The 25,261-nt window shown below is 41.3% G+C and overlaps 2 protein-coding genes across 2 annotated transcripts; both read right to left on the reverse strand.

Annotated features, from left to right (window-relative positions):
* Window positions 1-207: 207 nt before the first annotated feature.
* On the reverse strand, window positions 208-9,378 carry LOC110959858 (progesterone receptor-like). Its single transcript, XM_022206858.2, has 9 exons — window positions 8,036-9,378; window positions 6,936-7,072; window positions 6,600-6,716; window positions 6,177-6,320; window positions 5,846-6,052; window positions 5,120-5,264; window positions 3,961-4,091; window positions 3,655-3,806; window positions 208-1,372 (listed from the first exon to the last, which is right to left on the reverse strand). Exons 1-9 carry the CDS (start codon window positions 8,911-8,913, stop codon window positions 1,208-1,210), a joined length of 2,076 nt encoding a protein of 691 aa, XP_022062550.2. The 5' UTR covers window positions 8,914-9,378; the 3' UTR covers window positions 208-1,207.
* Window positions 9,379-9,866: 488 nt separating this feature from the next.
* On the reverse strand, window positions 9,867-25,257 carry LOC110959863 (moesin-like). The gene is made up of 15 exons (XM_022206869.2): window positions 25,159-25,257; window positions 22,324-22,428; window positions 21,348-21,431; window positions 21,174-21,269; window positions 20,888-21,010; window positions 20,417-20,568; window positions 20,237-20,320; window positions 20,005-20,151; window positions 16,296-16,392; window positions 15,410-15,573; window positions 15,155-15,285; window positions 14,802-14,962; window positions 14,272-14,364; window positions 12,969-13,202; window positions 9,867-11,324 (listed from the first exon to the last, which is right to left on the reverse strand). Exons 1-15 carry the CDS (start codon window positions 25,180-25,182, stop codon window positions 11,160-11,162), a joined length of 1,860 nt encoding a protein of 619 aa, XP_022062561.2. The 5' UTR covers window positions 25,183-25,257; the 3' UTR covers window positions 9,867-11,159.
* Window positions 25,258-25,261: the final 4 nt, after the last annotated feature.

Consider the following 25,261-nt stretch of genomic DNA (forward strand, 5'->3'; position numbering starts at 1 on the left):
ATGCAGTAGTAGAGAGGACTTGCCTTTGGGATGCTTTCTAAAGCCGTCGGGCTAGCTGAAGGCATGACAGACTGAAATGAATCCATCAGGCAGAGAAAAAAACAGGGATATTACTGGATAGTAATTAACACGCACTCAAAGGAGACCATGCTGTAATAGGATTTCTACTCTGTCATCATTGTAAAACCAACAGACACACACTCACGCTTCCGTTTCATTTAATTTTATTAAGCTGCAAATGTTGAAACAAAACGAGCAGATTCCTAACTGGACTTTAGCAAAACTGTACTAAGCTACAACCATTACATTATCACACACGACAAGGCAATTGCAAAGAACACTTTTAAGAAACCGTAGAAAAGTTACAACAGTATGAAATGCGCACTCTGGAAAAAACTGTACTTCAATAATGTTTGGCACTCGAAAAATCTCTAAAAACAAGACACCCTCAGTGTTAGTCGACTAATGAGTCACTGGCTTATTTTGTTCAGCTTCTTTTCTCATTGCTCCTGGGGTGACCTTTGGACATCAAAAAGTCATAAATATACATACGAAATTTGCATTACTGCAGTCACTTGCACTTTAGGACTGTGTTTTATTTTGACAACACACAAACTATTAGTCAAACATTATGGATGACAACAGCTTTCAAAAATGTATTTATATGCCTTCAGGCGAGATAGCTGCGCTTCTTAGCATGCATGTCACAACCATTATTAACTGTCAATCATCTCAGGCACACACAATAACATTCATTGTGAAAAAAAGCTAGTTTAAATGTCATAGTACAGCACACAGATGAGCTATGAGGATGTAAACTCTGCAAATGTTTTTCTCACTACTGTCTTTCTCTCTTAAAATGAAATATTGCCTGTTGCCAACGATCAATATAAAGAGCCGAAGAAGTCTACATGCCAGCAGGTTTGTCTCGTGGAGGGGAGGGGAGGAATGCATGCAAGTGTTTTAATCAGCTCCAAAAAACATCTGATGTGCGTGATATAGTGAACAGGCAGGAAGAAGAACAGAGCAGATGTAGTTAGATTACACTAGACTGGAAGAATGGGCTGCCTTCCCTTCTGTTAGTATCCACTCATAGCCTCCCTGTGCGGTGTCAGGACAGGCTTGTAACCATAAACCCTCTCCAGCCAATTCAACTTTCCTCGAAAGGAAACAAAGGTGCACGTTAAGGATGGATCACCGAGACTCTCTAGGACGTGTTGTGGAACAGGATGGGCTTGACCATGCCGGACAGTATCTTGGGCACGTGAACGCTCACGATCTCCGAAATCATCTCTGGGAAGTTGACGCGTGTCTGCAGGGACTGAGCTTGGATGAAGAGATCGTACGTGAACTGGTGCAACTTCCTCACAACCTGAGTTTAAGACAGAGACAAAAAATATTTAACTAACAAAAGATGATATTATGGGAGCACATGATTGGGGACAAAAGAAGCACAAAAACAAAAAAAAATCCCAAAGCCTGTCTTTTGACACCAGACTTAAGAGGTGGGTTTAAAAGATATCACATATTTTGACACTCTAAGCTCCTCAGAGCGGGTAAAGCCGAAGGGGTCTGAGAAGCAAAGGCTTGATGAACGCCGCTCTCCTGCCTAGAGGGGCCCTGCCAGACAATCTTAGACTGCCTTCCAGCTCATAAGGCCCACAGCTGAGCATTTAAGGGTAAATCTACAGTGAAAGACGTGAAGCAGAAGCTGCTGCAGCTCAGTCGGAGGTAAATTCATAGCATGTTACTCCTCTGGTCATGCCCATATCGATGATGTCAGGGGGGTTTTGTTGAAAATGAATGGTTCTCAAATAATATTAATAGCTCTCAAGGTACAAAACTGAAGGATTTACACCCCCTAGTGGTCGCACACCTACTGAAAATCTTCATTATACTGCTAGTTCTGGTTTTATCTGCATACAGTATTAAACTAATAACTCTAAACATTGTGATTACAAAAATCCTTTTGAAAGGTTTTGCTATTTCCTGTGCAAATACAATCAGATTCTCGGTCCTTCTAGAACACGATTAATCATGAGATGAGTGATAATTAGTGATGCACAACATTGGATTTTTGCCAATATCTGATAGGCCGAAATTTTCTAAGGCACTTTGGCCGATTGCCAATATATGCACATATTTTTCCAGCTAATTGCAGAGAACATCGGAGCTCTTCTGTAATGGAATTAACATATTATCATGCCTACTCATGTCGTGATGGCCCACTGGCAGGTGCAGATATAAAACACAATGCTTTTCAAATGCACACATCCACTTCACAAATTAGACAAAACTACTTTAACTGACACGCACAGCATTTCATATTCATTTTTATTGGCCATTTTTTGAACAAAATCATTAACTTTTACCCCGGCGGGCGTTATCTGCTTGTTAATGTTAATTTAGGCCGATGCAGAGCTTTCATTTTAAAGCTGTTATCTATATCACTGCGCATGGCTGGTGATGAATGTCCTTTTGCAAACAGAAAGCTCACAGTCTGGTCTGACACGTCTCATATGTTTTTTGTTTTGTTAAACAAAAATAAGGGCTTCATTTATTCCAGTTTCTACTGACTTTTCATTAATCTTGGCTACATGCCCGCATGCTACGTGCCCAGAAGATTGAGCAAAAAATAATGATACAGGCAAATGGATCATGAAAAAACATGCACTATGACCCTGTAATTCGTCAACGCATACATATCTCGCAGATCTGCTTTTGTGTCAGTGTATGTTTTGAGGGTTTCTATTTAAAACTCTACTTAAAATAACATAGTATATGAAAAAAGAAAAAACACAGTGTTGGACTACTTTTCAAGTGATATTAATCATATAGAAATGCCAGCAAAGGTCTGGTGGTTTTGTTCTTTTAAGGAATTTGACTGTCAGTCTTGTTAGCCCGATAAGGACAAATTAATTAACTTAGTCTGAGCTGACTAGTAATAAAAAACAACACGTCACTTTATAGTTTACATACTGAAAGACAGAGCAGAGTCGGCCCTTTCATTGGTTTAATTTGCAGGGGATTTTATCTGGACAAATAAAATCAGGTCAGGAGCCTCCCTTTTTTTTTCCACGGGAGGACAAAGCACATAAAATATCACTCTGAGCAGTTACAGGACGGTTAGCAAAACTCATAGCTTCTTCTGAAAAACAATACCTAAAACACAGGCCCACAGCAGCTAGAATAAATGGCAGGTGTTAGACTCCATTTGCCTGCAGGCAGAGGCACGAAAGAGTAGCTGAAACAGGAGTTACTCACACAAACTGGAGGTGTACCTCAGGTTGTAACAAAATTTTTTTTAAGAAACTAAGGAGCTACTTGTGTTAGGAAGATAGAGTTTGTTGAAGTCCATCTGTGGAGGAATAAAATCAAGCATGGCCTACATTTTAAACATAATACCTGATAGACTCAGCTAAACCAGCCATGAAATTATCAAAAAAAATCTTGACAGGTCAGTTAGTAATAAACAAGCTGCCACTGTATTGCTCTAAGGCAAATACAATGTTTGTGTACTTGGGAGGTGCACTTTGATCTACATTATTTTCTGCTCAAGTGGTTCCACGACAAAAACTGAAATGACATTTATGGGAAAGTTCAGAGTCACAGTATGGTGCGTTTTCGTATTTTAGACGGAGTTGTGCGCATTACCGACTGGAGGTAGTCCAGCAACTGCGTGAGCTGAAACAGTCTCTGCGTACGGGTGGTCTCTCCACGGTGGCTGGCCAAGCGGTCCAGCTCCTTGATGTAGGAGGTCCGCAGTTCATCAAAACAGCGCTGGCTCTTCAGGCCCTCCACTGGCACTGTGACCACAAAGCCAGAACACAACAATAACTCTCGTGGACTTTATCCATCCCATCAATTCTCTGAAGTATGGCTGCACTCGACTGTTGTCGTATTTCACTTGGTGAGTTGACATTAAAGTTATTATTCAGACACGGAAGCGAGCTGACTCACTGATGCTGAAGAGGACCAGGGCCTTCATGCAGAGGAACTCCTCCTGGGTAATCTTCAGCATGCAGAACCTCTGGGAGAGCAGCTTCATCCTCACACAGTGTTCATACATACTGGATACTTGCATCCGCTGTCTGTGAGGAAGGGTCAGGGAGGAAAAAAAACAGCATAAGAGGGGAAGAAGGAGCACAAGGTGCAACAAGAGAAGAAGTGTGAAGCCAGGAGAGGGTCAGGCAGAGAGGAATAAAGACAGGAAGAAGACAATTAATGGTCGCAGAGACGAGAGCGGAGGGAAAAAAAAGTAGAAAAAGCAGCAGAGGTGAGAAAAAAAATGAGTTGGATGGATAATGGAAAAAGAGAATGACATGGAGGCAGAGAAAAATGAGGGTCAGCAACAAGGGCAGGCGTACCCATTACCATGCAGGTCAGAAGCAGCCCAATAGAGTGACAGAGGTCTAATGCAGACGGAGTGAGTGTTTTGCTAATGTTGCACAAAACACCAGCCAAATTGAAAGCTGCTCTAAGGGCCTGTGACTGACTGCAGCATTCCGAGCAACACCCGTCTTCAGTACAACAATTTCACCGATAAGAGGCAGCAGAATTGTTTTTCTATATTTCACATACAGTGATTTGTGACAGAAACTCTGCGTTAAGTTTTTTAAAAGTACAAAGAAAAGATTCTGACAGCGGTTGGAAGTTTCGCGGCGCAAATTTAAAACTTGTCAGAGTGCCATGAGAAGCGTCTCAGCACTGTAGCGGTTCTTGGGGACTGACGTTCATGAAGATGAAATGGAATAAATCATCTGAGGTGATCCCTCTGCGGCCACATGTATCAGACGCAAAGGAAATGGCAAGAACAGAAGACGCTTGTTTACCAGCTCATCGAATGCGTGATTATTCAGTCGTTCTCTGAAGCTCGTATTCTCCTGTGTCTTACTTTCCAGGCATGATGACAGGTGAAATCTCATGATATTCTCACAAACAGTGATTAGAACACTTGATTAAGCTCGAGCAAACTTTTTGGTTCTTGTTTCTTGTTTGATAAAGACACATTGTCAGGTGTGGCAAACTTTTAGGAACTTTCTTTAACTCCGCAAAAACTTGCTGATGCTAGACCTCTAAAGAAATATACAGAGTAAAGTGAATATTCTTGGTTACTTACTCATTAAAGACCAGATCTGGAGCAAAGTAGAGCATGGAGCTGTTAGTAAGGGTGTAGGACCTCCAGCCCAAAGCGAACACCATCACCCCCATCCACGACAACTGAATCACTGACATCTGATCATCCACGTACAGGTCGCGAAACCCTGTAAACATCACTCATTTTTATCAAATGCACTGTGCAAATGATAAAACATGATTAAAAAAACATTTTCAGCTCAAAAATGAATAATCATGGAGACTAATCACAGCATGGATGCAGTGCTGGCCATTTTCTGCCCTCCATTCCTGCTTTACATATGAACATATCCCCCTCTAGTGGCTAATATTTGAACAGGCCTGTTTGTGTTGCACAGGATTGGCTGCTTCTGCATGGAATTTAAGCTGGCACAAAATTCTGGCAAGCTCCGTTATCTCCTGGCCAAGATCTTAAGACCTTGCCCAGTGCTAAGAGAAGCTATATGTGTTTCTTGATAGCTTTATCGCTCATCTAAATTAGAGTAAACTTGGAGTTACACACATTATGCTCCTCTCTCCTTGATCCTTCAGGCTCTCAGAGTGCCGTTGGGTTGTTGATGCTGACAAGCCTGACCTTGGAGTGCGTTGTTTGGCCTGTAGTATAGATGGTTTGTCTGGCAACGCACCAAAGCTGAACTATGACAGCAAATTCAGGGCATTTGTAGAAACACCTACGAGCAGCAAGTGACCTTGGCTCGGGCTAGTTTACCTGGTATGGCCTTGGCCCAGCGCACCACGGTTACCAGCTGTCTTTCCCCCAGTTCGTTGAGGCTGGTGAGCAAGGATGCGGGGCTGTCTGGCTGGGCAGGGTCATGTCCGGCGTTCACCACGGCCGGCTCGATGGCCTGCAGGATGCTGAGCAGGGACAGGCAGGAGCGCATGGTCGGGGGGATGGCGAGAACCAGGGCCTGGGATGCTGCAGAGGAGACACACAAAGAGTGATATGGAAGCCAAAAGAATATCATGCAAAGAAAGTCATATCAATCTTCAATGCTGAGTTACGGCAACACTTGAGCGTCTATGCTGTAAAACATCGCCACCTTGAGCATTAGCGGATGCATTTCCAGGCTCCATGGCTGCATCTTTCCTCCCTGCCCTCTCTTCTTTCTCTCCATGCCCCCAGGCAGCCGGGTGGAGCTCTTCATCTCCGTTTCTCGTCTGTCCGGCACCCTTCAGCCTACGACCTAGAAATGACCACAGGCCAATCACACACACAACTAGAAAGGCAACTCTAATAATCACAGAGCTGCTTCCTATTAAAACTATACTGGAAAATTCTTTCTCGCTGGCCACCAGAAACGGGGAAAAAAAAGCCCTCATTTGTTACACTGTATTCAAGCTGGAGCCACTCTGATCCACTGACTGTGAGGTATCAGACCACCCTGACCCCACTCTCAAAATACATACCATAAACACTTCCCTTTTCTCTGCCTCTTGTTGTGTTCTCATCTTTAGCTCCTCACCTTTAAGGCTCATCCCCGACATGAAGCACCTCTTTAGGCGACACGAGGCACAGTTTTTCCTCCTCAGTTTGTCGATGGTGCAGTCGTTCCGACTGGCGCACAAGTGGTTCTGCTTACCTGGAGGCACACACAAAAGTCCCGCGGAGGTGAGGTGGGGGATGAGGAGAGCAAGCTCGACAATGCCAAAGCTTCCACTCGTAGCAACGATATGTGGGCGTTTTCTGATAACAAATAGCTCACCCTCGTAATGTCAGGTCACTGTGCCCCGAGAGGGAAAGTGGGTGTAAGAAATTAAATCAGCAGCTGAATAACTGTGTTTGTACGTGGCACACCCACCTGCAGCGGCCCTCTTGAAGAATACTTTGCAGCTGCCACAGGTGACTGCACCATAGTGACAACCGGAGGCATCATCACCGCACACCTGGCACACTCTCCTGTCTGACAGGTACACACCTGGGAAAAAATCATCATGCCTGGACACACACACACACACACACACACAGAGGAACAATCATGGTGTGGTTTTAAAGGTTTCAAAAATCGGTGAAGATACCAGTGTACCATTTAAAAAGCAGATTTATCTTTTACCACTGAAAACCCCCAGTTAAAGCACAACAGCACAGAGTCAAACAAACATATTTGCATGAGATGTAGGCCACAGCATCTGTTCTCAGTGTGTTCGGACGTGAGGTCATAATTTCCCAAATCTAGCCTGGTCGTACACAACATATCTGCCCCCATTTCAGGACTGATTGTAAAAATAAGCAAAGTAAATTTAGATCAAGTAAATCCTGGGTTAAAGAACGCCAGAGATAGTCTTTTTGGGAATCCGTAATTAGTAACAAAACAAAAAAAGAATCAGCAGCAGGTGCTACATCTCCCTGCTTTATAATGACACTGATTCATTAACTCTTATAAACTCACATTTCTAGAAAGTTATGGACTGAATGAACTTTTACTCACTTTGGCTACATGCTGAAACATCAAGGCCAACAAGAGCACATGGCGCTATTAGAGCACAAGTAATTTAATGCTTTTACTGAGATGCCTCTGCAGCTGAGGACACTGTGATTCTACAACGGATATGAGCAAGTGAGGGACAAAAACAAAAAATAAGACGATCAGCTTTACTGTACTGTGTGTATGCGCGGAGATAAATAAGCAAAAGTACAATAATGAAGGAGTTAATAGAAAGCCCGTTAAAGTAATGTTTCAGTCTCAGCTCATCACAACTCCTCTTTAAAAGAAAATAACAAAATCCAAGTGTAGCTCAGTGGGTTGAAACATGAGCACAGGACGCACTGTTCACGCTGTGATTGTTCTTTTGTTTTTGATTAGAGAGAATGAGCGGGAGGAAAGAATGTATGTGACACTTCACCGGACGCCCTCCTGACCTTACGCAAACGGAAAAGCAATCACTGAAATGTGTTATTTACCTCAAAGGACGATCTGTGCAATCCACCCAACCTGAAGGCTCGGTCTTGATGGTGGAAAAAATGGTTTGCCCTTGAGGAATTGCGCCGGGGTAACTTTCCACTTGGCCGTACCCTTGTGCCATCGCGGCTCGCATGGTACTTCTGCCACCCTGCTCATCCGCGCCGTACCAAACACAGCGGCATTCATGCCTGGATCCGAGGGAGGTTTGCCCACAATTACAGTATTTACACAACAAATTATGTTCGCCGGATACGCCTCTCTGCGGCTCGGAGCTGTCGCCGTATGCGCGCTCATTTGCGCACCACACACCAGGGGCATCTCTGTACAGGCTGGGGCTGGCAGAGTAGGCTGAATACGGCTTCAAAGGCAGGACCTCGTTCACCTGTTCGGGCGGGGGCAGCTCCGCCATGGGGCTCATAAACACGTTTGACTCCTTCCCGACATATCTGGAGATCACCGAGCCACGCGTCACATTTTGCGCGCTGTCCATGTCGCCGGATCGGAACAGATCCATGCAGCTCACCTGCTGTATGCCGTGGCACACTTCTCCAAAGTCATCCTCTCGGTGGTTGCTGCCGCGCACAAACTGCCTGTCGCCCTCAGAGTTCATGTTTCCAGCCGCCCCTAACTCCGGCACTCCTCGGGAACTACTTCCCACAGTGGGGTCGCAGTCTGCGTACGCGCTGCTGGAGCACTGATTCATGTTGCTGAGCGGAGATGACACCGAATCCAAGCCCAAAGACACCGATACTGCCTTACTGAGCTCAGTGGTCGGACACGCGTAGGTATCAGCAGTACCCAGGCGATCCAGCTCATTCATTATTAAAGAGTTTGACGCTTCTTCTTGTCTCTCAGACGCGCTCGGGTGAAAGGCCATGTTCAGTTTGCGTCCTTGGAGTTGAAGCGGTGCGCAGGGTGCACGGAGAACACACTAAACTACACTTTCCGGGCGAGAAAACGCCTACCCAATGAGACTCTACTCGTATGTCTCAGTGGATGGGGAATTCAGATCAGTCGTCGACGTAGGTTGCTAGAAGGAAGGGACGTCCCGTCGATCCGCGAATGAAGAGCTGGTGAACTTTTGACAAAGTCGACTCGCCGTTTACAAGAGCGGACCTCATTCCAGTGCGCCTGACAGCCACCTCACGAGTTACTGATAGAAACGATAAAGACAGAACTTTGAACTCCAGCACGCTGACCGATTTATTTAGCCAGCTATTACCTAATGTAACTTGTATTTCCATTTGGAAAGCAGGAGGAGCGCCTTTCGTTTATTTGGGTGCAAAACTAACCAAGTCTCGCGAGAATTGCCGCTGCCATGTTTCTCAGCAACACCCTCAGTGATAGCAGTTGTCAGAATAAATGAATAAATACATATACCTGTTTACTACGTCTGTCAAGTTTTACACTGATGTAAAAGTGCACTTTTATTTCTGATTAACCCAGACATCTGTAAGAATCAGCAAAAGTACAAAAAAACGACTGCAAAATCGCTGATTTTTGAAAAACAACCTAATACAAACTGAATAAATATGCATATTTAGCAAACTATAGATGACCAGTGAGGGATCTGATAGTTACACTGCACTTTAATGTATTAGCATAGTTTGCATTGAGAGTTTAAGATTGGGTGGGACACATTAAGCAGGGGACTCAGCATCCTCCCTCCAGGAAATCTTGAGCTCCAAAAGCTCAAATTACTCATTTTTGGTGGATTTTTTTGCAGCAGTTTCTTCAATTTATGGTGGACATTTATTTGTTTGAAGGAAAACATAGAATTCAACCACAAGACACCTCATAATATCATGGAATATGATGTAGTAAGGCTCTCTAGATTAACTTTTCACACACATGTACATATTATTACACCTCCTGATTCAACACACATATATGTGTTATTAGTCCTCTTTCCTCTTTAGTGTCTTTTATTTGAGGCACTATCCTCTTTAAATGTACATTTGGCAGCTATTCTCATCAATGACCAATCATTTTTCAGTAATTTTAACCCCTGGACTAAAGATTAATGGAATCTTAACTTTTTGCACCACAGATATTATATACACGATTATCAGTGCATACTCTTTGAGCACTGTTTTTGTGTATTCAATATTTGTTTCCCTCAATGTGGAGGATATATCTTTTCCATCTTTCCAACCCTGAAATCTACAGCTTTGGCTTCATTTATATAAAGCATGTGATGAATCAGCAACAAGAGAATGATATAGAAAAGTCTACAAACTACAAAAACTATAAATCAAAACAAACTCACTCAAATTCCTGTTATCTTTCACATATTTCCTTGTGCTATCCAGTAAAAAAATCAAATAGAGAGAAAACATGACTGCTTGCTGGAGAGTGTGGGGTTGATTCTAGATGTCTTCCTCCTTGCAGAAATGAAGAAACACAGCAAAAGTGTAGTGATTTAAGATGAAGTCTTGGATTATAGAAAAAAAACAGTGGCAATCTAGCTTTTCTGTTTATTTATATTAGAGAAATGGAGGTGCTTTGAAAGTGATAACTGGAAGCAGACTGCCTCACAGAGCACACTGAAGGTGATGCTTACTCATTCATATGGAACTTGACGCACCCAGGGCAGACCGACTGTGTTTCTCTTTGTTTTTATTTCCGAGATAAAGAATAGAGAATTTCACATCTAGTTGGAATAATAACAATTGCCTTAAATGTCATTGCTTCAATTAATCAACATTGATAAGGTTTTCCATATGGCATACTGAAATGGCAGTTGTGTCTAATCAGATCAACAACAGCAAATCTTTTTTTTTAAATAAGAAAAATAAGAGCAATGATGATAATTAGTATTATTTGTTTGCAACACTAGACTAGACTGGGAGTGTTTGGTTTTTGTTTGTGCAAAATTAAAAATGTATTTCCAAGGACAGTTTTCTTTTCCTCAGTGGTGACTTGTTTTCTAATGAAATGGCAGGCTATGAAAATCGTAAACTTTAGAGACATCAGAACACAATATCATTTGTTGTCACATCCAAACAATTACGTGATGTTAATTTAATACTAATGCAACGATCTGCACTTTCTAAAATCTCTAAATGTGCATCATCTTTCCCTATCTAGCCATCGGTCTGAGTGGGCCGATTGTAGAGTCTCTCACATGGACTCAAATTCATCAATGCGTTGTTTAGTGTTGCCCTGACGAATCTGACGCAGGGTCTTGTATTTGTCACGGCCTGCCTTCACATTCTCAGCATGGATCAGGTCATTGGGGGTCTTTTTGCTCTCGTCTACGGCTGCAGCCAGCTCAGTGCTCAGGAACTGAAAAAGAACACAAACACACAGTGAATACAATCCTCTTACCTGAGAGTGGGAGACTATTCAGAAGCCTTACCCCTCTCCCCTATACTCCCCTCAATCCCATCTGAAAACACTCTATTGTCCATAGTTATTAAGTCCATTTTTGTGCTGAAACGTCTGTACAGCATCACATCTGGTTTTGGCTGTGAGATAGAGACCGAGGACGAGATTTGCAACTCGAATGGAACCAAAAGAATGATAATGTACCAATATAACAATGTTTAATTATGCAAAGTGCACTTAGTTCTGGTGAAACATAATTTTGGAGCTCATTAGGCTGCCATCTTTACAGAAAAATCAAATCCTCTATATGACGATGTCAACAAATGACTCAGGGAATGTGACAAAACACGTTAAAACAAAAGCGACCAAAATGCCATTTTCAGACCACAAGCTGCAGGAGATGGAAGGAGCAACCTCAGCTGAGTATCGTAAGACAAATGTCACTCAACCACATATATTGACTCTAACTAATCCTAAATATATTATAAATAAAACCATTTTTTCATTAATTACTTTTCAAAACACAATGAAGACATAAAGTGCTATGGGAATATGGAAATGAGATGAATATTTCCACACCCAGCAGCTCTGTCAGGCTGTACTTACACTAAGTACAGCAGTGCTATGAGCTAAATGCTATCATGCTCACAATGACAACAACCATGGCAATCCATCCAGTAGCTGTTGAGATACAGAAAACCAACATAAAGCGTCTCAATAAGGTGTTAAACCACCATACCATCAGTGCTCCTTGGCATTGCTTCTCCAAGTCTCTGGAACTCTATGGGAGGGATGAACACTTTTCTTCCAAGAGATATTCCTTCATTTGTTTTGATGATGGTCAAAGCACCAAATTGTCACTCCAGTATCTTCCATAAATGTTCAACTGGTTTAAATTTATTGGGTGAAGGCTATAGCAAATTATTCACATCACTATTATACAAATCTTTCAGTGACACCTTGTATCCTATAGAGATCACTCGCATCAGGATAGAAATGTTCCAGATGAAGCTGATCAATCAGAACAAAATGTACTGATGTGTCGTTGCAGTGACCTTTTACTCTAAGGGGACAACCAAACTTTGCCTCTGCCTTGCATTAACAAAGCCACTTGACTTCCTCAGTGTTGGAATCGAGGGATGTTTTTTTCCCTTAATTTGTCACCTATCTATATTTCAGCCTGGACCAAAGTGGTGGCCTGACAACCAGACAACTGACGTTATCATCGATAGAATCGTGGATCAAGACCTCTATTGGCTTTGTATATTGTGGATCGGCTTGTTGGATCAGTGATTAAAGCTTTGTGCTACTGATCAGAAGGTTGATGGTTCAAGCCCTAGCATCTCTTCCTTCCTTAAGCCTGACTGTTACAGGGGTGCTCTGATATGCATGGACTACCTTTTGTTGTGCGATGACAATAAAGTTCAATCTTATCTCATTGGATGTTTCATCATGTGACTACTAGAAGAAACGGTTCACAGAGTGTGAAGAACAACCCCTGGGATGGCGAACCTCAGGCTGAACATGACCTCTGACCAACAGATGATTAGGAGACCAGCAAATCTGTTAGCAGACAGGACATTCGCCTTCTCTTAACTTTACCTTGAGGTTTTTCTGCAGTCTCTGGTTCTTCTGAGCCTCTGTGACTCGTTCCTCCTCGCTGCGATCTCGGACCATGCCCGGGGAGGTCAGCTCGGCGCTAGCCTCCGCGCTGCTCTCATCTGTCTCATCGTGGTCGTGCATGTGAGTGTGGACTGAATCCTGGATGTGGACACCCATCAGTTTAGTTTTCAGCTCCTCTTTGGTTCGCTCCAAATCTGCTTCCACCATCATCGCCTGTGAACACACAGGACTTGCAGTGAGCTCAAGTAGCCTAGTAAAATGTGCTCCCAAAAACCTGATAATTCACTATTTGAAACAAGGCCCAGCCCATTCTAAATCATGACCTGAACCACAAGACTGAAAAATGTGCAGTTAGTGTCTGAGAATGAGGGATAGCTGGATTGCTTTTGACCCCAAATACATAGAGATTGTATTTTTTTCTTTCTCTGGTCATTACTAAATATATAAATTAAACCAAAATTAGCATATGACACATTATATTTTGGAAAATCACCCCCTTCCAGGTCAAGATGTTTTAATAGAGGGCTCACTATTAAAGGCAAAATTTCACAAATATGTTGTATGAATAGCGATTTCTCATCATTGCAATATGCATTCTACATTGTTTGAAAACAGATATAAGAGCACTCGTAGTATCACTCTGAAGATTACGTGCAAGTTCAGCATTGTGTTACTTATTCTTTGTGCTGGTTTAGTTTGCATTCACTTTGCATTATCTTTGTTAACATTTGCATCTAGGTCTGATAGTTTCCTCAGGGGGCTAGGGGGTGGTTAGTACTTTCGCCTTGCAGCTAGAAGATCCCTTGTTTGTGTCCCGGCCTTCCTGGGATCTTTCCGCATGGAGTTTGCATGTTCTCCCTGTGCATGCGTGGGTTTCCTCAGCAAACTCTGGCTTCCTCCCACAGTCCAGAAACATACATGTGTGATTGTTTGTCTGTATATGTAGCCCTGTGATAGACTGGCAACATGTTCAGGGTGTCCCTTGCTTTCTCCCTAAGTCAGCTCAGATAGACTCCAGACCCCCCGCGACCCTAATGAGGATTAAGCGGTATAGATAATGATAGATTGATGGTATACTTTGGCCAACAGTAGCTCCCCAGTGCTGAGGTTTGTTTCACTGTCTGTTATAATGCAGTGACATGGGTAAAATTCAGACAAAATGTACTTGTTTTCGGTTGATGCCTTGCTTCTTTTTTATCCCTGTCTGGTGTCAGACATCCATCCCTCTGAGCTCATGCTTGATTCATCCTTTATCTCTCTTTCTCATGGTTTTTTCATTTACCCTTTTCTGCCATCTTTTAGCCTCGTCGTCCTTTTTCTTCTTGGCGTCTTCCAGCTGGGAGATCTTAGAGGTAAGATCTGCCAGCTCAGTGGCCTATACAATCATGAACACAAATGGAAAGGGAGTTAGAAGTGCTCCTGATCTAAGGTCATTGTGCTCTGTTTGTGCAGGTGCAAGTGTGTCACAGGGAATGTGTGTGTGTGTATCTGTGTGTGCACGTACAATACATGTTTATATCCAGCTTCGTGGTTCAGTTTCATGTCTTCAACTGAAACTGCTGAAGTAAATTTTTTTTTGATAGACTGAATATACTATCAAGTAGAATTCTCTAAAATCAAGCATAACAAAAATGTAAGTGAACTAAGTTGTTTCTAGTTTTGAGGACTTGATCAGTGAGTCCTTGCCCAAGGAATAATATAATTTGTCTCATCGAGCTTTTCAGTGCTTTAGATCCTGAGAAAATCCGCTCATATAATTTATTCCGTTCTCCTAAAAATGAATAAGAATGAAAACACGTTGTGCATGAGTACCAAGCTTTCCTGGTTCCTGATCTGGCTTTCAGATTGGTGTAGCAGGGCTGCTTTAGCCTCTACTGCAGCTCTACGGTCCTTGTCCAGGCGCTCAGCCTCCTCCTGAGCAATTGTTCGCTCCTTCTCTAACTCAAGCGCCCTACGGGTCTGCTCCTCCAGCTCTGAAAGAAACGTGCACGTGTGCACAAAAACACCCAACACACATCCATTCAACACACCCAAACATGCCGACATAGTATGAGCTTTACAGTAATGGTGAAATTCAAATATATCAAGATATTTTTTCTACTATTATTTAACAGAGAAAATAAAGATAAAGTTAAGAAACATTTGTATTCAGAAAGTTGTCAGACCATCTTGAGCTCTCTTTGTCTGTTCTTCAATCTGTCTCAATCTCTCCATGAGCTCCATGGTCTCACGAGCAATCTTCTCTGTTTCCTTCTCAGCATTTTCTCGCTTTTTTTTCTCACTCTCGAGCAGAGCCCTGACAGGAGAATTGTGCATAAATACACATCTGAAAAAAACTAAAAAACTCCTGACAGTTCTTTCTTAAAGCAGAGAGAACACATTGTAAACTGTAAAAAAATAAGCCTTCATTATTCCCTTACCTTTCCATTTGTCTCTTGTTCTTCTCCTCCCTGGCTTGGGCCTTCATTTGCTGCACCTCAATGGTGTCAGGTTTACGTCTACGCATGTACAGGTCATGATTCCCCATGCACAGTGCCAGGATACGTTTGTTGATGCGAAGACGAGGTACATAGAAAACAAAGTCCTACAGCAAACAAAAATCAGCAATCAGTGATTACCCAAGGGCTGATTTATGATGCGCCATTGGCACATCAGATCTGTTTCATAGCTAAGCATCAGTTTAAATAATCCAAAATGATAGTTTTGTTTCTGAGGATTTCATTAATTTTTCAAAACTCTTGGATGCCTTCCTTAAATCTGTGCATGCAGTCAGAAGGCAAGTTGGACTGAGAGGCTAAACTCATGTTTGTAAATGAGATCAAGTAGCAGCTGCTCTCATTACACTACTTGCTGTAATTTATGCATTTGCAAAATTTTCAGCAGTTACAAAAAAAATGGGATTCTCTCACACCTCCTGTTTACAGCCACAGGGAATAAATATGAATAGGCATATCTCTCAAGACGCATTTGTAGGATCTTAGTTGTGAAAATGTTTTCATAAAAACTGCTAATGCTAAGATAATGAGTGCTCTAAATAGTGAAGAATGAACAACGATTTAATCCCATCCACAAGCATCTATGAATTGAGTTAAGCTAAGATAAGCTCTTTGTTCAACATACCATCAAGCTGCACAAAAAGGCATTCTGTTTAACTGACTAGTAGTTGTGGAAAAATAAGAGCAAACTTCCCGCAAAATGAGCTACCCTTTAATATGACCTGACAGGAACAAAGGCAGGCGCTTCAGATAATAATGAAGTCTCACAGAATTTGAAGTTACCACTATTAATAGCACTCTATTTACATACCGGAGCTTTCTTGTCAATCGGCTTGATGAGGAACTTCTTGTCATTGAAGGAAATATTTCTGATCTCACTCCAGGGGAATCCAATCTTTGGGGTCATCCTGTTAAACGTGTGAAATTTAGCATTATGGCATGATGTATGGTAAATATAACAGATGTTAGCTTGTTGAGAAAACAGAATAACCACACTGAGAGCCTGTGGCAGCTTTGTGAGACAGTTGTGCTTTGAGCTAAATACAAAACATGCTCACAATGGCAATAACATGTTCAGAATTTTCAGTTGTGCATGTTGGCGTGATAGAACTTGAATTGCAGAAGTACCAAAACACAGAGTGGTGCTTTTGTGGGTATTTGGTTATGAGTGAGAATATCGGAGCAACAATAGTTGTTGATACACCTCAGGAATGTGAAACTAATAGTGGTGCCAGATAAAAGAAAGTTATTGGAACAATCATTTTAGGACTATGAATGTTTCTCTAAAAAATCATTTTAATGCTGACAGTAGTTGTAGTGAATCTACTGATAAATAGCAGGCTTTTAGTGTAATAAATTTGTCCAGTGAAATCTGTTTACCTTGTTAACATATCATTTAAGGATCTTTATATATGTTGGAAGTGCAAAATAAGCAGTCACCACGACACCCTGGAGATACAGTGGACTGATGACAGTCTCAAAAAACACAGACTCAGACGTTTGGGGTTTCATACAAAACAAACCCAAGGAACCAATTCTGTCAGTTTACAGGATGGCTGAAGGACGGAGTTTTCTGAACTATTACTCTTCCTCAGAATCATTTCCTGGCTCAAATTGAATTACTCCAGTACCGCAATTTGCCATTGTGTACCGTGGATTAGTTTTACAGTGTTTGAGCAGAGTTGTGGATGAGCAGGTGTGCTCGACCTGCAGCAAGTGAGGAGGGGTGAGTGGACAGAGAGGTGAGGTGTGCTATTGGGGCGGCTGCGGCTCAGGTGGTAGAGCGGGTCGTCCAATGATCAAAGGGTTGGCGGGTGTATTCACGCTCTCGCCTTGTCATGTGCTGTTGTGTCCTTGGGCAAGACGCTTTGCCTCCAGTGCTGCTCTCACACTGGTGTATGAATACGTGTGCGTGTTGGTGGTGGTCGGAGGGGCCGTAGGCGCGGATTGGCAGCCACGCTTCCGTCAGTCTGCCCCAGGGCAGCTGTGGCTACAAATGTAGCTTACCACCACCAAAGTGAGCATGTGTGAGTGAATGAATAATGGATCCATTTTGAAGCACTTTGAGTGCCCAGAAAAGCGCTATATGAATCTAATCCATTATTATTCTAGATGAAGCAGTAGTGTAGATTTACATGTAGGGCACTTTAAGGTATAAAAAATCTAAATATGTGGGTCATTGCGTGTGGTTTCACCAGATGGTGGTTGCCGCACCATTTTCAAATTAGTCCTAAATTTGCATGCCATTAGATAGTCACAAAAGTACTTTCTATGCAAAATTGTAGGCCTGTCGCTCAAATAGTTTCTGAGTTGTGGGGGTCTGAAATTTTCAGAATTTGGGCTATAAAAAGCCTCGCCAGAATTTTTTGCATCTTTCAGTGGTTATTTCTCAGCCTCTAAACATACCAGAGAGCTGTGAGTTGGTAAACAAGGCCTCTGCATGTAGCTAGTGCCCCACAAACATCCCCAGGTGTTTCCCTACACTCTGCAGGCCATGGGGGCTTGCTAAAAATGCTAACAAATTAAGAGACACCTACTCACGAGTGGAGTTTGGGACCTTAAAAGTACTAGAAATACTGCACAGAAGTGTTCTAACACCCCTGGGTTCCATTCTACACAAACTTGTGTGATAACTTAGCAAACTGGAGCTTTCTAGGTACCTCAGTTTGGAAAATATGAGCTCCCAAAGTTGGACGAGATTTTAAATTGGTTATTTTGGGGGGCAAAAATCTCAACGTGGGACAGGTACCAGAGACCTCAAATTTTTCTACAGGACAGTTCTATCTGTCGTCTATCACTGTACAAAAAGCAGCAAGGTTATATTTGTAGTTACTGAGATATTCTTACTCAAAATGGCACGGGTAATGTCAAAATCGTGTTTTGCTTTTCAGTACTTTAAATTGGGATACAAGTATTAGTAGTCATTCCAATGGTAGTATGATGTATGTTTTGTTCTTTTTGAAATGTTAGTTGTTAAAGGTGACTACCTTCAAAAAGTGTAATGGTATAGCTGAGGTATACCTAAGTTATAACTTAGGTATAGGTTATTCTGCTTGTAACATGACATTGTAGAATTAAATTTAACATGTTTAATCCCACTGCACTGATACTGTAAAATTCAACATTATTGTTGTATTTTTAAATTAATCAACCATAAACTACTACAGAGCTCCCTGAATTCAAGTTAGTACATGTAATTTGTATTTCAAAAAGAACAAAACATACATAATACTACCATTGGAATGACTGCTAATACTTGTATCCCAATTTAAAGTACTGAAAAACAAAAAAGTGTCATGCCCTTTTTGTGTCACAAGGTCTAGTTTAGAGCCATACCTGTAGATATCATGACATGTTGATACCCATTTGCAATACATACATGTAATTATAACATACACATACAAATTACATGTACTAACTTGAATTCAGGGAGCTCTGTCGTAGTTTATGGTTGATGAATTTAAAAATAACAATAATGTTGAATTTTACAGTATCAGTGCAGTGGGATTAAACGTGTTAAATTTAATTGGACAATGTCATGTTACAAGCAAAAGAACCTATACCTAAGTTATAACTTAGGTATACCTAAGTTATACCATTACACTTTTTGAAGGTAGTCACCTTTAACAACTAACATTTCAAAAGAACAAAACATACATAATACTACCATTGGAATGACTACTAATACTTGTATCCCAATTTAAAGTACTGAAAAGCAAAACACGATTTTGACATTACCCGTGCCATTTTGAGTAAGAATATCTCAGTAACTACAAATATAACCTTGCTGCTTTTTTGTACAGTGATAGACGACAGATAGAACTGTCCTGTAGAAAAATTTGAGGTCTCTGGTACCTGTCCCACGTTGAGATTTTTGCCCCCCAAAATAACCAATTTAAAATCTCGTCCAACTTTGGGAGCTCATATTTTCCAAACTGAGGTACCTAGAAAGCTCGTTTGCTAAGTTATCACACAAGTTTGTGTAGAATGGAACCCAGGGGTGTTAGAACACTTCTGTGCAGTATTTCTAGTACTTTTAAGGTCCCAAACTCCACTCGTGAGTAGGTGTCTCTTAATTTGTTAGCATTTTTAGCAAGCCCCCATGGCCTGCAGAGTGTAGGGAAACACCTGGGGATGTTTGTGGGGCACTAGCTACATGCAGAGGCCTTGTTTACCAACTCACAGCTCTCTGGTATGTTTAGAGGCTGAGAAATGACCACTGAAAGATGCAAAAAACGCTGGCGAGGCTTTTTATAGCCCAAATTCTGAAAATTTCAGACCCCCACAACTCAGAAACTATTTGAGCTACAGGCCTACAATTTTGCATAGAAAGTACTTTTGTGACTATCTAATGGCATACAAATTTAGGACTAATTTGAAGATGGTGCAGCAACACCCCCAAGGAATGTCTGGTCATTTCACCTGGAATGACCCATGTAACTTTGATGCACAGAGACGAGTTGTTAGGGATAATTAAAAAAAAAAAAATACAAACTTTAAGTTCTTGAATTGTGACCTACTTGTCTTTTTTGTCATAGATGTTCAGCCCCAGAGCATCCACTCCTAACCACAGCTCAGACCCTTTCTTGTTCTTGATGCTGAAGTAGTTGACCCCATACATCTCCAGATCCTGGGCTATCTTCAGGTACTCCACCATTGCATCCTCTCTGTAATGTGATAAAGTTTAATGAAATAGAGAATATTTTGTTTGCAAAAAGTGCTTTAACACATTTTGTAGTGAGATCTCAGTACCTCAGCATTCCTTTGTGCTCCTGATGCCACACCTGGATTCTTTCCTCCCACTGACTCTTGTTCAGCTTGTGCTGCTCCAAAACCCTGGTTTCATCAGCAAAGAAGACGCGCCAGTTAGAATTTAGATGACTGAAACGAGAAATAAAGTGAACTTCGGTTAATATGCACACGGTGCTCTACCTCTGTGGCAGCAGCTTCTCTCTTGTGAGGTATCCCGGTACGTGATAGTCTTTCCTGTAGTCTCCTTGCTTGACCTGAACTGCATATGAGGCCAAAAGTACGGCAGTCTCAGGAGGACAGTATATATCATCATTTAGGATACCTTCTTTCACCTAAAACAGAGAATGGAGACAGAAATGCTTGCTGTGACAGTCAAATCCTGCGTGTTTTATGATGTTATGTTATGTTATGTTGTGTCATGTCAATTTGTCCCATGGGGAGAGAAACCCTGTGTGTTCTGATGTTTCTCTAGAGCGCCTTTTTTGTGTTTGTGTGTGTTTGTGTGTGTGCATATTCTCCCTTATGGGAAACCCACAAGGAGTCTGTCTGAGTCATTGTGGAACCCCCACAGCTCGTTAAAACAGGTTCAGCATTTTGTTTTGATTGAGATATTCCTGTAAATATACTCGCGTACAAGCACTCATCTCCAACCTGCAGAAAGAAGAGGCGCTGCGTTGCCTCCTGGATCAGTTCGTCGGCGACGTCCTCGGGGTAAAACTTGGCCCTGAACTTGATCAACAAAGGGTTGTCCTTCTTCACGTCCTGAGCTGTCACCTGTGATCGACCCCCCATAGCAGTGGGATGCCAGAATAAATAAATAAACACTAATTAGCCTCATATTAGACACAGAAGCATTAGCAAACCACAATCGCAGAAAATCTACATTTAACTCAAGTCATCAAAGGATATAAAGTTTACATGCAAACTTTCACCTCACCCTCTTGTTCAGCTTAAGCCAGGTGGAAAAGCCTTTGCTGTCCTGATACTGAAGGCCAAAGAACCATGTTTCCCTCAGCCCAATCGTCTTCACTATCTAAACACATCAGTAAACATAAATTGGAATCACATTTTCCTCTGTCAGAGCACCTGCTGATTGTAATGCACAGTGTACCTGGTCAAAAAGCTGTTTGCCAGTTGTGCTGGGCAGAATGGCAAACTCCAGCTCTGCATCCATGGTTGTAACTCGGACATTTATCTGCCAGAGAAAACACTCACACTGAGATACAGGAGGAAAAGCTCCCTGCTGTTCATTCATCTGTGTCACTGGAGAAGCATCAAGCAGGAGCATACAGAGCAACAACTGGGTAAAAAAAAAGAGCAATTCTGCAATAACATTGTTTGTTCTTTGAAACAATGCGACATTTGTTGCTTTCTTTGACAGCAAAATGACCAAAAAGAGTGTTCCTTACATTCTTCTGTTCAACCAGGAGCATCCAATCGCAAGAGGTTGGTGGGACAATCAAAAAATGAAGTCCACAGTGTATTTTAGACTTAACTGAGAACATGGAGTTTGTTCCATGATGCATAAGTATTAATGACGGGTCAAAGCAGCGACACCATATACAGCACATGTTCACAGTTGTTGCTAAAGACCAGCTTGTGAAACAGTAAAAAAAAAAAAGCAACACAGACAAGAAATTGTTTGCTCCATTCCTCATAAACCTTTTTGAGATGTATTAAACAAAGTTGTCTTTCATTAGTGCCCATTTTAATAATAATAGCAAAAATAATAATGTAGTTGTTAGCCTTGGTGAACACCGTGTTTCAATGAATATTTATGAAGATAAGAACAGACAGCTTAAAACTACACTTGTTTGGTTTATATAGATAATTTAGCAACACTGCAATAAATCCAGGCGCACAAAGGCACCAAATCAGCAACATTTTTGCTGCAGAGCATTATATCCCGAAATGTGCTACAGTAAAGAAAAAAACACTTCAAATCAAGTCTAAGAGCTACAGATTAATACCTTTGTGTAAGTTTTTACAGAACAGCTTAACAAAATGCAGTGAAGTTGTAACATATATTATCATATATGAAAGACAATAAAAAATAAGCATAGAAACAATAAATAAGTGCTACTTACAGTTGACATTTGTGTTTTTTTTAATCTGTAGCCAAGACACTTCTTCGGATAGGCCCTTGTTGTAGTCCTTTTCTCTTCAGAGTCATATGAAACTGCTTGCAATACCTACAAGGATTATACTGAGTGAGAATGGGCCATTGTATTGTTCCCAAGAACTTCTCAGTTAATCCAATGGCAGCTCGGGCCCACACGTTTTAAAGAGGCAGCCTTCACCTTCCTTGAACACTTCTACCTTTTTAAATTGATTAGGTTTCGACTGTGTAACAATCCTCCAGAATGTAGATATGACTTTTGTACTCCTGACCTGGTCATGGAGGGAAACAATTCAAAAGTAAGACAGTAGTACCTGATGTTCCAGTAGCAGTGAAGATGCCAGCGTATTCCTCTATAATCTAATAATCCTTTCAGTTAATGTTTAAAGGATATGTCGTACTTTAGATGATCCAAAATCTGCCAGTATACCTTCTCGTCGAAACTAAACATCTGGTGCTCCACTTTTAAAGGCTCTTCAATGGCTCCCCATTCATTACAGAGTTTTTAGATTTTACTTTCAGCTCTCTTCGTGGACCAGCTTCTGACTCTTTTTGTGATATGTTACCTAGATATGCCCCTTCTAGAACTCCAGTCACCTAATTGTCCCCCAGAGTAGAACTAAGATGTACAGATATGCTGCATTTTGCATCACCAGTCTTCCAGAGGAGTTCAGAACATGGGATTCAGCAGACAGCTTCAAAATAAACCGTAAAATGCATCTTTCTATGCCCACTTCATGTAATTCTTTTGTAGTTTCATGTATGACACCTACAATTTTATGGATTTTTGTATTTTGATTTTTTCTAAGTTTTTTTAAATTCTCTGATTGACTTAAAGCATTTTTAGGGGAATTTGCTGTATGAACTATAATATACATACAAAGTTAGCACTGCTACTGTTATAACAGTGATTTTGGATTTTATGTAGAGTCGTATTTGATTTGTACATTACCTGGAAATTAACATTAGTGAGGACAAAATGTTGAATTAGAGTATTTATTTATTTATCTTTTTTTGAATTTGAGGGCACTTAGGCTAAGACAAGTAACGTTAAATTATAACTGGAAATATTCTCTGCTCTACTAATACATAACTAAACACATGAGGCAGTCTATCTGATATGATTCTGAAATACATGTACCTCAGGTGAATGTTTCTGCTTTCCATTTCTATGTTCCACTTCATTGTATGAAAGATGAAATGAAGAAAAAATGTTTAAGATTTTGTGTCACGGTTCAGCAGTTAAAGCAAAGCATATTTGTAACATTGACTTTGTTGCATCCTTTGCACAAATGCCAGACTTTCTTGAGTTGTACTCTTCCACTGAAGCCGTGCTCAGATGACACTCAGTTGGATTTGATCAGTGAAAGATCCGTGAAAGTGTGAGAAGCAAAATTGTTATTCTGAGCAAAAGTGGTCTTTCTCAGCATCAAATCATGGATGGACTGAATATATCTCAAGGAGCAGTGAGCACACTGTCACGAGATCAATCTATATCAATCCTTGTTCACTCACTGATAGAAAAGCAACTTCATGAGAAATACAGAATTGATTTTAAAAAAAGAAAGAATAAATAAACACAAGGCTGTCTAGTAGTGGTCTCAGAGGATGATGGTCTCTGAACCATCTCTCATGACAGAAAACAAGGCCAAACACTTTGGGTGGGCTAAAGCATAGCAGCATTTCACATCCAAGTTTGAGATTAGTAGTAACAGAGGGGTGAATGTAGTGAGAGAAATGGGAGAAAGAATGATATTGCAATGTATCAAACCTACAGTTAAACAGATGATGGTGAGAATATTCAACTGTAGGTGTAGGTGACTCCACTCAGACCAAGGAGAAGTAGCACGCTATTCATCATGCTATACTCCGTCTGGTTTGCATTTCTGTGGAGAAGGATTCATTCTGCACCAGCATAATGAACCTGAAACACACCTCAGAGTTTTGAAGAACTACTTCAAGACTAAACAAGGCAAGGAGCGCTGATTGTCATGGCCTTTGAGCCGCTGAATGAGAAACGTTCTGCTGGAGACTTGCAGCACAGTCATATTTCTAACATGTGAACAATGGCTGCAAGGTGATTTACTTGAATAAGCCTCTGATGAGAAGATCAAATCCACCTGAGTGTCATCTGAACATGGGCTTCAAGGGACAACTTAAGAAAAGGAGTTGACATGGTCAGTGCAAAAAATACGTCACTGTGATTTGACTGCTGACCTGGCAACAGTGTAGAATTTAAATACTTCCCTATCTATCTATCTATCTATCTATCTATCTATCTATCTATCTATCTATCTATCTATCTATCTATCCATCCATCCATCCATCCATCCATCCATCCATCCATCCATCCATCTATCTATCTATCTATCTATCTATCTATCTATCTATCTATCTATCTAATTTGCTGCATTTTGCTGTACTGTGTGATCTGTGTGATTTGTGTATATCTGTATTTGAAGTTCCCAACAGAGCTCACATCCCGTGGGACTTCAAGTTCCAACAACTGGAGCAGATGTGGGAGGTGACACAATAACATCACAATATTAAAGTAGTAATAGCAGCACTCTTTCTGAAATGTGTGTACCGACACCTACCTATCTATCTATCTATCTATCTATCTATCTATCTATCTATCTATCTATCTATCTATCTATCTATCTACTTTAACAGTTGCTAAAACCCTGACAGCCAAGGTAAACATGTTCTGATACAATCATACTCATGCAGATTTTCTGTGTTTTCTTCTTGTTTTGCAGTATTCTGAGCTACTAAACGCCCATCTTGTGTTACTTGTACTGACCCTGTGTAGTTTAGTCGTTTTCATCCCATTGTTTCACACAAAGTGCACACTCAGTGCTCCAGATCCGCTCGGATAATGAGTAACAGAGGGGAGCTCAGGGTTC

Source organism: Acanthochromis polyacanthus, chromosome 10 (assembly GCF_021347895.1).
Source record: "Acanthochromis polyacanthus isolate Apoly-LR-REF ecotype Palm Island chromosome 10, KAUST_Apoly_ChrSc, whole genome shotgun sequence".
Taxonomy (NCBI): Eukaryota; Metazoa; Chordata; class Actinopteri; family Pomacentridae; genus Acanthochromis; species Acanthochromis polyacanthus.

Coding starts and splice junctions, on each gene's coding strand:
- LOC110959858 (XM_022206858.2), bottom strand. CDS start 8,913: ATGGCCTTTCACCCGAGCGCGTCTGAGAGACAAGAAGAAGCGTCAAAC. Junction 6,717..6,935: donor CTTCAAGAGGGCCGCTGCAG/GTGGGTGTGCCA, acceptor GTGTGCCTCCAG/GTAAGCAGAACCACTTGTGC. Junction 3,807..3,960: donor CCTGGTCCTCTTCAGCATCA/GTGAGTCAGCTC, acceptor TTGTGGTCACAG/TGCCAGTGGAGGGCCTGAAG.
- LOC110959863 (XM_022206869.2), bottom strand. CDS start 25,182: ATGAAAACGACTAAACTACACAGG. Junction 20,152..20,236: donor GAGCACAAAGGAATGCTGAG/GTACTGAGATCT, acceptor ATCACATTACAG/AGAGGATGCAATGGTGGAGT. Junction 14,365..14,801: donor TCAGGAACCAGGAAAGCTTG/GTACTCATGCAC, acceptor ATGATTGTATAG/GCCACTGAGCTGGCAGATCT.